This window comes from Colias eurytheme, chromosome 19 (assembly GCF_061535395.1).
Source record: "Colias eurytheme isolate Ceu_HAF_F1 chromosome 19, ilColEury1 Martin Lab GWU primary, whole genome shotgun sequence".
Classification (NCBI taxonomy): Eukaryota; Metazoa; Arthropoda; class Insecta; order Lepidoptera; family Pieridae; genus Colias; species Colias eurytheme.
Window position 1 is genome coordinate 6,830,052 of NC_142998.1, and position 14,981 is coordinate 6,845,032.

At 35.4% G+C, this 14,981-nt stretch overlaps 1 protein-coding gene across 3 annotated transcripts in view; it reads right to left on the minus strand.

Moving 5' to 3' along the window:
• Positions 1-14,981, minus strand: part of Su(Tpl) (Suppressor of Triplolethal) — a 58,567-nt gene that overhangs the window by 8,584 nt on the left and 35,002 nt on the right. For all 3 annotated transcript variants that reach the window (XM_090113312.1, XM_090113314.1, XM_090113313.1), the window contains 9 exons: positions 9,694-9,845; positions 8,875-9,258; positions 6,036-6,106; positions 5,802-5,958; positions 4,921-5,183; positions 2,267-2,383; positions 2,095-2,185; positions 1,155-1,326; positions 608-745 (listed from right to left, as the gene is read on the minus strand). In XM_090113312.1, the coding sequence (XP_089969438.1) occupies positions 608-745; positions 1,155-1,326; positions 2,095-2,185; positions 2,267-2,383; positions 4,921-5,183; positions 5,802-5,958; positions 6,036-6,106; positions 8,875-9,258; positions 9,694-9,845 (1,545 nt within the window). The remainder of the gene's footprint in view (positions 1-607; positions 746-1,154; positions 1,327-2,094; positions 2,186-2,266; positions 2,384-4,920; positions 5,184-5,801; positions 5,959-6,035; positions 6,107-8,874; positions 9,259-9,693; positions 9,846-14,981) is intronic.

The following is a 14,981-nucleotide window of genomic DNA, read 5'->3' on the forward strand; positions in this document are numbered from 1 at the left end:
AATCAGCGCCGACCGCTCGAATTTCTCCGACAGACAGCACCTTTTTGACGCGGCGCGCCGCGACAGCTGAGGGGTTAATGGTTCCTTAAAAAACGTGTAGTTTACACCTTATTTCGTGGTAGTTATGTTCAAAAACCTCGATATACACTCTTATAGAAAATTTTGCCACATTTGACAGTGATGGGAAACAGAAAGTATCCAGTAGTCCAAAAAATAATGTTTTAAAATACTTGTAATATTTAAGTTCATTCTCAATGTACGTCAACGTATATAGCTCAACAGAACCACGTGTACACACTTGTGTACATGCCGTCGCGCATGTATACAAGACGGCATAGAACATACGTGAGAAAAGCAGCAATGCTATACGTCCCCCCGCGAAGTAAAGCCTAACGGCCATCCCGCGGGGATATGGACGGGAGAAAGAGGGTTGTTTTAGTCGGTATGGACCATGAGACCATGATCGAGACCGACATACCAGGTCGCAGATCTTGACCTGAGATACTTAACAGTATTTTTTCCCTCTATAATAAAAAAAAAACACTTGTATACATTTAAGTATTCTCACTGTACGTCAATACATATAATGAATAAGTAGAGTGCTCACCAGCTGATCGTACTGCAGCACCATCCGCTTGATGTGGTTGAGCTTGCGGTGCAGGTAGTTGACGCGCCGCCGCTCGCTCTGGTACGCGCGGTCGCCGCGCACGCGCTGGTACTCCTCCACTATGCGCTGCTCTATGCTCTGTGGACGTAGGAATAAAGGTCACTTTCGGTTGATAATGGATTTATTGAAGGGATTGTGATGATTAATGTAAGCGGCTTTCTTTGCAGCTTTTGAAATATGTTTTAAACTCAAACATCACGTTATAATCTAATATATATTATAAAGGTGAAAGTTTGTAAGGGTGTATGGATGTATGGATGTATGGATGTTTGTTACTCTTTCACGTAAAAACTACTGAACCGATTACAATGAAATTTAGCACACATATAGAGGGTAACTTGGATTAACACATAGGATAGTTTTTATCCCGGAAATCCCACGGGAATGGGAACTATACGGGTTTTCCTTTGCAAACGCGGGCGAAGCCGCGGGCGGAAATCTAGTTAGTAATACATGATGTATCGTGGGTGATAATGGTTGCACTGACCCGGTGGTGCGGCGACTTGGGCTCGGCGCGCTTGAGCTGCTGCTCGAGCTGCGTGAAGAGCGCGGCCACCTGCGCCACGCGCGCGTACAGCGACCGGTACTCGGTGTACAGCGCCGAGAACTCGTTCTTGTACGCGCGCCGCGTGCTCGAGCTCGTTATCGGCGGGTATTGCCTGCAACCGACCAACGTGTGCGTTATAAAACAACATTCTAAACTAATTTTTGCACCATTTATGCTAGGATATCGCTTCGCAGGCGGATTTCTGCCGGCGGTGCGCTTCGGCCCGACCCGTCACCCGTCTAGTGGACGCAGGCAGGCGGATGTGAGCGGCGAGCGTCTGTTAGATACAATCCGCCGCGCCCCGTACAGGTGGACGCAGGAGCAAACAGCGCGTCCATTAGACAAAATAAGTAAAATTATAAAGAAACTTCGAGACAATAAGATTTGGGAAACGGAGTTGATAACGGACGATGCCACACAAATGTGCAAGTATAGTTGCCGAATAAATGTGTTTCATCGTAAAATATACGCGACAAAACTTTCCAGTGCACGAACTACGCGCGCTGGCCGCCCGCAGAAATCTTTTCCACCTCCCTGCACGGCGTCGCCACATTCGATTGCTTGATTTTTACACTATGACCTGCCCCCCTAGACAAGTGGCTTTCTATTAGCGTAAAGTTAAAAGAATAGATTATAAATGAATGTATGAGATCGACGTTTGATTACGACGACGACGACGACGATTGATTACGTCAATCTCATACATTCATAATCTATTCTATTAAACTTTACGCTAATAGAAAGCCACTTGTCTAGGGGGGCTGTGTACCTAACGATCTACTCGTTCTTGTTTGTGAAAAATACGCCATGTTGAATTGGAATAATTTCATTTTACTATACCTATATACTTAAATATGGATATAATTAAAATATCACATACCTTTCAATTTCTACCAAATCAGTCGGGTTTTCTTCAGGCACAGACGTTAAAGCTGTATTTTCTAATGGTTCTGTATTTGTGATGTCTTTTTCTGGAAACATTTATCATAAAGTTTAAGAACACTTCCAGAAATATAATTTTATACGAAAAATAATAAAAAATTAAATATTACCTGTGATACTAGTTTGCTCTACTGGTGGACTACTTCTAAAACCGTTCGCTTTCACAGGACTGTGGCAGAGATCCTTAATAGTAGTGAAGTTTAGGGTGTAGCCATTGTCCTTTTTGACTGTAAACAATAATACATATCATATTATTATCGATATATATATATCACTTATAAGTTGTTTACAGTGAAACTAGAGTCATTAATCTGTAATTTAATTATTCTTAACATGTAAGGTACAAAAACATTTGTTCGCTAAATCTAAGACTAATTAAAATTTACATTATTATTGTGTATTAAAGTGACTCATCAGACAGTTCTTTTGGGTTAATAACCGCAATTTAACATTAATCATTAATCCTTTATATTAAAACAATACATTGAATATACATGTCAATAAATGTTTATAATTATGCAATTAAAAACACATTGTGTTAGGGGAAGTACAGTAATATGGTTTTAATTATAAACATGTGTGGAAATTTCAAATGGTATCAGAGTTTAAAATTATTCTATTACTAAGTTTCATTAAAACTTATGAATAATACACAAAAACAATTCTTAAATGCAATTTACTATATTACAGTTTTATATTATTAGTAACAAAGTCAGTTATTTATTGACGACTGTATAAACTTCGTATTCATGTGCAAATCGTAATCATTATCCAATTCTAATTGAAAATAAACTAGTTCTTGCGTTCAAATTAGATTGAGGCTATTTGCTTTATGATTTATTTGGTATCAATTGAGTTGAATCTGTGTTAATTATATTATGTGTCTTGTAATTTGAAGGTTCCTTCCGTCTACTTTATAATGAAGAAATAAACATTTATAACTAAATATTTTTTTGTTGAAACTTTTTTTTTCATATTTGGTGTTTAATAATTTATATTGAGCAGTAGTACGGAAATTAACATGTATGTATATAAGCAATTATTTTTACAATAATTTGTTTCTATTGATTTTATACATAAAACAAACTTTTAACGTATTTTTAATTACTTTAAACACTTGTGTTATTAGTTTTTGCAACACTCATACATAAGCACAGGGACTAACAAATTGCGCTAAATTCATTATGTATTGTATGATATCGTTGAGTGTCATTGCTACATTCGTATTATTGCACTTCAATTACAATAGAAAAAAATATTACAAAACATAACAATCGGGTCAAGGTGAAGAGGCGGTATTCGTAAGGACTTAATATCGACTTGGTATTGTCTTGTCAGTGCCGTCTACTTACAGCGAGAGCTGAATATATTTAGATACGATTACCGTGATATGTCTTAATTGGGTAGTAGGGGAAGTAAAGAAACTATTGTTACACTGATTATATTTTCTAGATTTTTTGGCTTTTCATGAATGTCAAACAAATAGCTGTTATTATGCATTGGGAGATGCATTCTTGTATTAACTTTCTATACAAGTGTCATTAACTCATTTAAATGTAAAAGTTCTGTAACATGGTATGCACTTGTTTCTGCGCATATATACTCTGTCCATTATATTATTTGCTTTTTGACAGCTTCACGCCTATGTATAATTGTATTGTCTATGTTAAAATGTCATACAAATAATTATCGTACTTCATGGACAGGTCCCGCCCACTTAGTGATGCCTACACAGAATTATTCAATGATGGGTCGATAGATTAAAATAATCGATAGAAATACTCTGTAAAATATATCCGATACAGAAAAACTCTTCTATTATGTTATATAATTTAAACGTAAAGACAACCAAATTGTAAGATAGAAACCAATAAATAATAAAATATTAGTTTAGTTTAGTTTTAACATACAATGCATAGATATGTGGTCTTATTATTACATATCTTATTAGTACGTTTACGTTGTAATTATTATTTACGTACCTGATTCGATTTATGATAATATTTTGAATTTATAATTGAAATGGTATCACAATCGATAATCTTTTGAACATCACTTCTGGTATCACCCGTCGAGCTGTCAAAAAGCAATTCTTATAGTGGACAGACTATAGTCTATTTACCTTGTTGTTGCGATTGTCAATAGCCAATATGGTCGGAATGCGGTTACTTGTGTAATATGTGTATATGCGTACGTATGAGTTGTATGTGGGCATGTGTGTGTATCTGCGCGTGTATGTGATTGCTTACGTGGCTGGTTGCGTATGTGTGCGTGGATTTACAAGTGCTTACGTGCGTACTACGTACTACGTGTGTATCCAGGCACGCGTTTTTTAAACTTAAACACTAATTCGTGTTTAATATGTGTTAGTCTTTAATTTCCAAAGGTACATACATACTACTAGCGGTTCGCCACGTCTTTGCCCGTGGTACCTACATGTTTACGTTTTTTTTTTCATAAAAACTATCCTATCTCTCAAATTGGATCGAACTGCGCATGGTGTGCGAATTTTATTATAATCGGTTAAGTGGTTTAGGAGTCCATTGAGGACAAACATTGTGACACGAGATTTTTTTTTTTTTACTTAAGATAGGGAAGCGCTTGACCACAATCTCGCCTGAAGGAAAGCTAAGATGCGGTCTAAGATGGTACGCGCTTCCCTAGTAGGTACCGGTTCACTCTTCGCTTGAAGACCCCCATATTGTACTTTATAGTATTTTATATATGAAGATTTATCTACCCACATAATATATGCTGTACTCACCGGTGGTACGATCGTCCTCGTTATCGGACGCGTGCCGCTCGCCGGACGAGGTGGTCGCGTACCCGGAGGAGGGCGGCGAGGGGCGGCGGTAGTGCGAGATGCGCTGCTTCTTGGCCGCCGGCGCGTCGTCCGGCGCCGCGGACACGCCGGCCGCGCCGGTCGCGCCGGACACGCCGCCGGCGCGCTTGCCGGGCGACGCGCGCGGCGAGAGGGAGTTCGCAGAGTCGCTGCTTAGTGGCGGCGTCAGGTTTTGAGGTTTCCGCCTGTGGACGCGACAGTGTTTAGTTGAACGCAATACAGTTTCAAGGAAATATTCCAATAACTAATAAATTCTAAATAAAAGTCTTAATATTACAAATAACTAGTGAACCAATCACAGTATTCACATTCATCTTCAAAGGATTATGGGACTTAGGGTGCACATAGAATTTTTTTTTATGTATAAGCCGGCAAACGAGCTTGCGCGTCACCGGACAGAAAGCGATGATTAGCGCCGCTCATGAACATCCACAGACTCAAAATATGAATTGTTTATAGACATATGCATGCGTCGATGCGTATTCATAGATAATGCTGTCAAATGATATAGAGCTAGACTTGCTGCGTATGAAAAACTAAGTAAGTTTCTCAAATTAATGAACAATATAACAAAACTGTCTTTACTTTATGTTTACTTACAATAGCTAATAAGCGATTTCTGCATAATATTACCATTAAACGACACGTGTATCTACTATCTACTTACTCAGATTGTATAATAAAATCTTACCTGTTGTAAAATCTACGATTAATGATATAAACTATTTTAACATCCCCTTTGAATTACGAATATGTAGTAGCAAAATTAGGTCTAAATATAAGATAATAGAATATGTGTGTACCTCTTGAGCATACGTTTCTCTTCTTCCGAGTAGAATGGCCAATCTTCATTGACGTCATTCCACACGTGCCTACGTAAGTGGTAACAATTGTCTTTCGCCACCGTAATCTCTGTCAATATCTTGCTCACCATACTCCTTTCCTTTTCTTTGATACCCTCTAAAATTGTACATTCCAATTAAAAGTGAATTATTTATCTCACACAAGCGTGATTTCGTTGGTAATAACTAGCTTACCGCAAGCGAGTCTCGTGTACAGTTCGGGCTTCTTGAAAGGTTTCAGTGCTAATAATTGTATAAGTCTTTCTCTGAAAACGGAAAAAAAGATTTATTAGCATAACATTACAGCGCCATTGTTTCTTAAAAATGAATATCATAAATGCGCTGCGTGATAATATTTTCGTTGTTGCGTTTAAATTTAATGATGAAACGCTACATTTGCTCATTACACAATGTGTTACGTAAAGAGTGATTGTAGAGTTTTTTACGAAAGTAAAAGTAAAAAAAGATTACTTTAACTTGACTTTTAATAGCGAATTCCGCAGTAATTACTAATTAGTCAGGCTAATGATAAAAACTTATCATTACTATTAGTTAGAATAAATTAAGGTCTTGTTTTTTATCAGTCATTCATTTTCGTTTTTAGGGCATTTTTAAGATCGTTTAATTTGTATTTTATTCAGGGTCGATCAAAATTTCATTAGCTGTATAATTTCACGTGGTATGCAAGGTAATTTTGATTTATTGCCTTGAGCCGTTTTCGCTTTACAATAATTTCTGCATAACCTTGACTACGCATGACTCAGTAGACACTAATCGCCTGCTTACTTGGGGATTTGTTCTACAAGTAATATAATGTATTTGTCGCATTATTGATGTTATTCAATTGGATAAGGGTTTACATAGTTTTACTATCTCATAGTTCAAGAGTATGGTTTTACTCGTTTTTACTCGTAAACTGACGTAAAAATCTAAAGCACAGAACTTCACTATTACAGTTGTCCTTTAGTTAAGTTTATACAATTTATAGCTTATTATGAATCATAACAATATGTACCACATATTATAGCACTGCTAACTGTATAATATGTTAAAGTGTGTATGTGTGTAAATGTGTATGTGTGTTGTAGCAAAACAGAATATATATCTTATATAATATTATGATGCTATGACGTTCATAATATCAAGGAAAACAGACATTTACAATACTTATGTTTATTTTATGTTAATATGAATTAAAATTTTGTGTTGCTTAAATCAAAATTGAAATATATGAACAAGAAATAAAAAAAAGTGTTGTTACCTAATGTATTTTTTTCCAAATTTTTATGCAATTTGTAAGACGAGTAAAATGCAAAATCAACTAAGAAAACATAACTAACTCATAACATAGGTATCAAATTTCGCTCTAACTATAGAAACACATCGAAACTTGCGGTCAAATTTTGCGTATGTGGAAAAAAAACATATTGACACATTTACATATCAGCCGACTTGCCACAAAACGTTTCCTTCACACGCGCCGCAAATTATCAAACCGGTCGCGATAACGATATAATATAACAAAATTATCGCTCACGAAACGCTCTTCTATGTGTAGTGTAAACGTCATTTGATGTTATAAGAAACGAAATAATAACTGTTCCCTGGGGACATTTATGACGCGCTATTGATATACGCAGTTATTTCTTATTGAACATTTAGTTTACTAAAGAATAATTATGATTTGTATATAGATGTGTAGAGAGATAGAAAGCTAAACCCTAGCATTAAACCGTACATTTTTTAAAGTTGATTAAAATTGTAATTCTTCAGGTGATGGCATCATACATAATCGATATTCTAAGTCATGATGATAATGATCATTCAGGAGGAATATCGGCTACAATTCGTCAACTATCAACCGTGATATAATATTTATCTTACACTATACCTGATTAGGAACGTGGAAAATTTGACAATGTTTTTGCAATCGATATCTCTATATAATATAAATACAATTCGCGTCAAGCTCAATGTTATCATCGTACATGTATTATTTATTTTGACGTGAACGATTAATATACTTAAGCAGATTATACAAGAAATGTTTTTCAGTTGCACACGTATCTTATGAATATTTATTCACAGCTTTAAATTAACCTAAAATTGATAGAGTAAATGCCTATGACCCGCATGATATATTCATAATGCATTATTAATTAATTTACAATCATAAGTTGCTAGTTACATTTGAGTAAAATATCATAAATATTTTTAATTTTTAGCGTGGCTTATCATGGTGTGACGATAGTAGAACATAACTTGCGATTTCACGCGAACTTCACAAATGTTAACGAGTCATGGTGGATTAACAACTTTTGTTTATTAGCGCTTCGAAATTTCATACAATTTTAGAAACCGAATAACTCAGAAAAATCATGATTTATTCAATGGAATTATTATTATGCCATTAAACACGCCATAATATACACTTTACAGTAAAGCATTATATATTTCACATAAAAACATATCAACATCGTATAAATTTTTACGAGCGTAATATTTTTTTTATTATTACTTAGTGTTTGACGAGATAAGGTGAATAATTTTTGCTTGAATAAAAACCTTTATGTGGTTACAAATTAGTGTGCTCGTTGCCAAAACTAGTTTGGTCACTTAATAATGCAACAACACATTAAAATGCCAATTGCACCAGCTTCATATAACTTTAATGACTTTCAGCTCTTGAAATTCCGTAATAGTTTTCAAGTGACCAGAGATTACGAGAAATTAAGTTTTCTTACAGCTCTACATGACAAGTTGATAATTTCGCAACTAGATTACAACACGTTTCTACAAATTGCACACAATTCACTAATTGAAAGTTTGATGCTTTTAGTGTAGTGGGTGGGCTTGTGTGTTTTTCTAATGTCTTGAATCTAATTTAATCTATTTCAGAGCTAGATGTCAGTACCGTTTTTCTTTTAACTTTTCAATTCTAGATCAAACAAGCTTGCGCGGCATTGGATGTTTTATGTTATTGTGTGTATGTGTTGGTGTGAAATCCGATATTTAACACGGTGTGTATACTCACTTAATAGGTCGCCTCGTAAGCTCGGGGTTGGGGGGAGGGCGCTGCTGCGCGGGGTGCGGCTGCGGCTGCTGCTGCGGCTGGGGGCGCGCCGCGGGCGGCACCACCGCGGGCCTCTCCACCCTCTCCCCCCGGTCGGGCCGTTCCGCCCGCTCGGAACGGTCCTGCCGGTCTTGCCGCTCGGGCCGTTCTGGCCTTTCCGGCCGTTCCGCCCGCTCCGGTCTCTCCGGCCTCTCCGGTCGCTCTGGTCTCTCCGGCCGCTCGGGCCTCTCTTGCCGTTCTATCCTATCTGCGAGTGACGCTGCCCCGTTCGAGTACATGGGATGCGTCGAACGTAGCTTCACGCGCCTACCGATGTCTGTTTGGTTGGGTTTTATTACGCGAGTGCTGGAAATAAGAGGCGAACATGTTTTGATGAATGGAATTAAGACATCATACAATACATTAATGATTTATTACAATGTATATTCTATCAATATACTATATCATAATGCTATTCTGCTTCATAAAATTATTGTTTATAGCCAGGTGACATTGTAGAAGTTATCTCACAATTTAAATTATCAGTACACGTTATTTAATCTGGGTTTATTATTTCCGTAGTACTCTTGTTATTTATAACATGCCCAAGAACTAATAGTATTATTTATTTTATCGCACATGTTCATATTTCCTTAACATTATGTACAAATAGTAAAGCCTTTCTCAATCTACTGAAATCACTTTGCTTAACAGAACACGTTATTTCATCACGTCAGTAGCGCGAGAAAGGTTTCCTTATCTCTTCCCAATTTTCCTCCTATAGCAACTCGTTATACCCACCATTTGCTCTGTTCCGCAGCGATGGTCCTCGACATGCGGTCCTTCGTCGCCTCGTACGAGTCGTCGTTCGCCTGCACCCGCATCCGCCTCGGCAGCGGCCCGCACGACTCCAGCCGCCGCGCGCCGCCGCTCCTGACGCACTCGAACGAACCCTGCAAACAAACGGCATATGCTTTTCAGATTCTACACTTCTTATGTGATCATGTCATCGCTTGACATAATATAATGTGATCTGTTTGTTTACTTGTGAAACGAATAATTTTAGCAGCATGCTTATGGTCGAACTTACTTTAGTTGATAATTAGCCATACTATACCTTATATGTACAGGGCAATGTTATCGGCTATTATTCGGGACTAAAGTATTGCGGAAATGGACAATGTAATCACATGGGCTGATGTAAAAAGTCAAGCTTCTTTATTTTGACATTTCCAAGATCATACTTATTTTCATATTTGATTATTTTTCCCTATCTATTGGTAAAACCAGCGCCCACCTTTTATCGGCTAATAATGTTTTTTATCAATAAAGTATATGAATTAATCATGCCATCTCCAGAATGATCTATATAATTGTGAAATATTATGTAACGCATATCAGAAATTTAATGGCATTAATATAGGCATCTGCAGATCGTATTTGTAGGCTATGTGTAGACTTATTGATTATTTTTTAATATTTTTAAATTCTATATTTTACTGCTCATAGTGATTATTTATTGCTCATTTAAATTCATGTTAAAATAATTTTCTACACGTGTAAGTATTTAGTTTTACTTCATTAGGTATATTTAGGGATGTAACGATACCGATACCGATACCGATATATCGGCCGATTAATCGGCAAGCCGATATATCGGTATCGCCGATAATAAAACAACCGATACCGATATCAAACAATTCAAAAAACTGCGCCCAATGAACGATGCGGGAGGCCGCCCACGCGTGCGCACTTTGTTTTCTGAAAAAACTCTACCAATAGTAAACTTTTATTAGGTACTGATTGTATGTGTATTACTTAAAGTTTAACTGACTTTGTAAAATAATAATACTAAAATAAATGGTTTTGTTGTTTTTTGATTTGGCATTTTTATTTAAAAGAATACGATTAACAGTTGAATCTCTGTTAAATGCTGGTAACTTTTTATGCATAATTCACTATTTATTTTCTACCAAGCCATCGATATCGGTATCGGTATCGGTATCGCCGATACATTACTACAAATATCGGTATCGGTATCGTATCGGCAAAATCATGTATCGTTACATCCCTAGGTATATTCATTATCCTTGAGCATGATTTCAGTTAATATGTATCTTGCAATATCAATGTTTAAAATTAAAATACAGTCTCTTCTTCAATAATCCATTTCATTTAATTGTCCGAAGACATATCTGTGTTTAAAAATAAAATATTATATGTCTTGCCTGTTTCGTTTTCGTTGGAGTAAAAATTCAAGCTTACTGGAATAAATTAATTCGTATTGTAGATAAAAAATGTCAAAGTGTATGACGATTGTGTATTTACGTCACAATACTTAATAATAAAGCATTTAAATAACATACCTACCTATATTGTTTCTAAGTATTAAAATAACACTGCGAATGACGTAAAAAATATGTACCTAATATTTATTTCCTTGACGATATAACAAAGACCTAAATAGCCATCACACCTCGTCATTTTCAATGTATTGGCAAATTTTACATAATGTTTATACCTAATAATTCTAAATGAATATTATATCTAGTATTATCTCAAATGGATTTACTTATCACAATACTCAAAAATGCATTACAAATACATACGGGCATTTCTCTGCTAAATGGAAAATCACTGTCCCAAGCAAATTTTATTAGAATAAGTTCTATCATTTCTATTTTTTTAGGATTAATATGAACATAAATTTGGTATTCTTGGTTCACAATTGCTCATTATGTAATTTAATATAATAATTTTCGAGAAAAAAAATGTTATACATCTCAAAAACCACTCCCCTGGTATGTCCCTTTTCCAGAATTAAGAAAGAAAGAAAGAAAGAAAGAAAGAAAGATCATTTATTTGACTCCACAATAGGTAATAATTAATAACAAACACAATTGACACTGAATACAATACTTAATTCAAATTAAAACAACACAACATGAAACAAAACAATACAAGTATAATAAATGAAAGAGTAAAATAAAATAAAATGAAGCCGAAAAGTGGAGCCAAGTCAGGTAGCCACTCAGCATAAGTTGCAATATAGTTGCAACGCTGATTTTCAGTGGCCCCTCTCTGAAGCGATTGGAGCGGCAGTACGTTCATAGATAGATATTATATATATTATATACATATATAAATATATTTACATATAATAAGCTTATTGAATAAAATACATAATTATAATAATTTAACTTAATATTAATGGATAAATGTTAAGGTTTAAATAAAAATAATAATACGTAATATAGTAATGGACAGATAGATAGTATACCTACATAATGTGTAAAACCTAATGACAGTGAATAACCATCACACAACTAAGGTTGGAACTCAAACTCCTGCAATAAGTGTTTTTTATATTTATGTTTGAAGGCGTTTAATGAGTTTGAGTTTATTATTGGTGGTGGGAGATTGTTCCAACACTTTGTTGCGGCATATTTAAAACTTCCTCTAAATGCAGCTGTGAAACTCCTTGGCATAGCCAATTTGCGAAATGACGAACGTGTAGCATAAGCGCTGCCCTCTCCCATCCATGCTAACTTGTCATAAAGATATTTTGGCGCTTTTGTCATAACCACTCCAAAAAGAAGTGACGCGAGGTGTAGCCTCCTACGGTTTTCCATTTTTAGACACCTAGCCTCCACTAGGTACGGTGTAATTAGAAGTATTGATACCTATATAAATTTAATACTTGTCAACTCGTTACTAAATAATAATAATAAGTAATTGCAGATGACTGTGGCATATTTTAAATTACAAATTACATGTCTATAATAAAAACAAATTGAAAAAATTGTTTACGAAGTTTGTCCTCAAATTTTTGAAACACTACCCTGGTAACATTTGAAAACGGCGCGAAAATCACTTAGGTTATTAGTCCAAAACATTTCACCCATGAAATGGAATGCGAACGGTGTAAATTTCGTTCGGTTGTCAATGTAAATAGACAGCCGCCATTTTTTCAGTAGCACCACTGTGTTTGGATGTGAATCACGCGTCGCGGCCGTTAGTACGAACACTCCACTGGTGAGCATTTGTCTTCATATTTTAAGAGTTTTAAATAAGATAATTTGTTTAAATTACTTTACTAGCAATCATGTCTGCACATCTGTGTTATAAATGTGATATGTTTCAATGATTTTGAGTTTTTTGGTTTTCAAGTTAAAAAAACATTCCCCTGGTCAACATCCCCCTGTCATTTTTATGCACAGGGGAGTGTTCCTTACCTCAGGGGAATGTTTTTTAAGTTTTGTAAAGACTTAATTGCTGGATAGCGCATCAATTTTCCTCAGCGTTAATAATATGTACCAAATAAATAAATAAATAATATAATTATCGTTCTTTTTCGTAGGTTATAGCTCAGAATGCCACCTAAAATGAAGCCACCCAAAACAAGAGAAGAAATATTAGAACAAAAACGAATAGCTGAACGATTGAGATATCAATGACTCTCAAAATTTTTTTAATTGCATCAACTGTAAATAGAGTGATTGAAGGACACCTTTGACACACAGAGTCTATAAAAGATTCCATACTATCGATATCTCCTCCTGCAGCAACGACAGCATCAGCACGTGGCGCCAATACCATCTGTGGCACTCTTGCCATGGCCACTCTCTGAAAAATTCCAGGAGAACTTTTCTACTTTTGGAACCTCCACATGTAGCCTCGAAGTCACAATATGGAACATCATTTTATTTCGATACTGTGTAACGGTCCGTCGCTCACAAAATGAATGCCGGTAATATGCGATGTTAAAGTTCTAAAATAGGATTTTAAGGCATTTTTAGTCTGTAAACACACAGTATGAAGGCTCAGCTGAAGTCTAGAACCTCCAAAATGATAGGCCTGTATCTCCACAGACTCTGATTCCGAAGTCGAAATCCCGCTATCTCAAATCTCACGGACATGACTGCATTACAGAGACTATCCTTTTAAGACCGATTGAAAATACTAAGACTGATCTTGAGAATACTGCGGAGCCTAGTACAAGCGTCCTTCGGCAAACTTATTATAACGTACGTATTATACGTTTTAGTTAAGTTTATTGTCGGGAATATCGCTATGCTGCGGTTGTTAATAAAGTAGATGATGAGGACGGCGAACTAACAGTGACTTTTCTGAAAATTTGTGATAACAAGGGCTACAAGTTTAGAATAGATGAGAATGATATGTCTGATGTCGGTTTTGACCAAATATTGGAAAAGTTCCTGATCCAAACGTGACTGTTTAAAGGAAGTAGATTATTTTATAGTTTTCCAAAATTGGTACATCTCTTTGAGAAATAAGAGATGTTTCCCTGAAAGATAAAATTGATTTTTAGTGGTATACTGTGCCAGCAATGATAATTATTTCAAGTTACCTGAAAAGTATAAATGTTTCTTATTTGTAAGCCAAAAAAAGTTTATTGTGATAATTCGATAACGGAGGTAATATTTTTGTTTTTATTTTATTTAACATTCTAAGAGCTGACTTATGTCAAACAATCAGTATTTTAGAAAGACTAATTATTATTATTTAAGTAAGAAGTTGATTTTGTTCAGTTTATAACAAATGTTATAAAAATGTCTCTATTTTGTAAGTGAATTTAGTTTTGATCTCGTTGATTATTTAAGTAATAATTACACATTGTAAGAGTAAATAAAAATAAAGATTTGATTATTTAAACATACAAAAATATTAGTTTTAGTTCATAAAAACATTCCCCTGGTTAGTCACAACATTACCCTGTCACGATTTTGCACAAAACCGCTCATAACTCAAAAACAAAGAAAAAAATGTGTGTGTTTCTTTAATATATATTTTTGATATACTATTACCTTGTTTTGTATTGACAAACATTCTCAAAATTTGATAAATTTTGGTTAGGACAGTCTTGTTTCAACGAGTTTCCAAATAGCAGAGAAACACCCATACATAAATTAGGTATTACCTATTTCAAGATATCAAGGCTTAATTGACAAAATCGGTTACGTAATAATAATGATATTATGCTGGATGAAACATCAGCATTGCCTGATTTGCATTACCTGAGGTAGGTGCATATTATACCAGGTGAAAGGTAAGACGTCAGACGAATT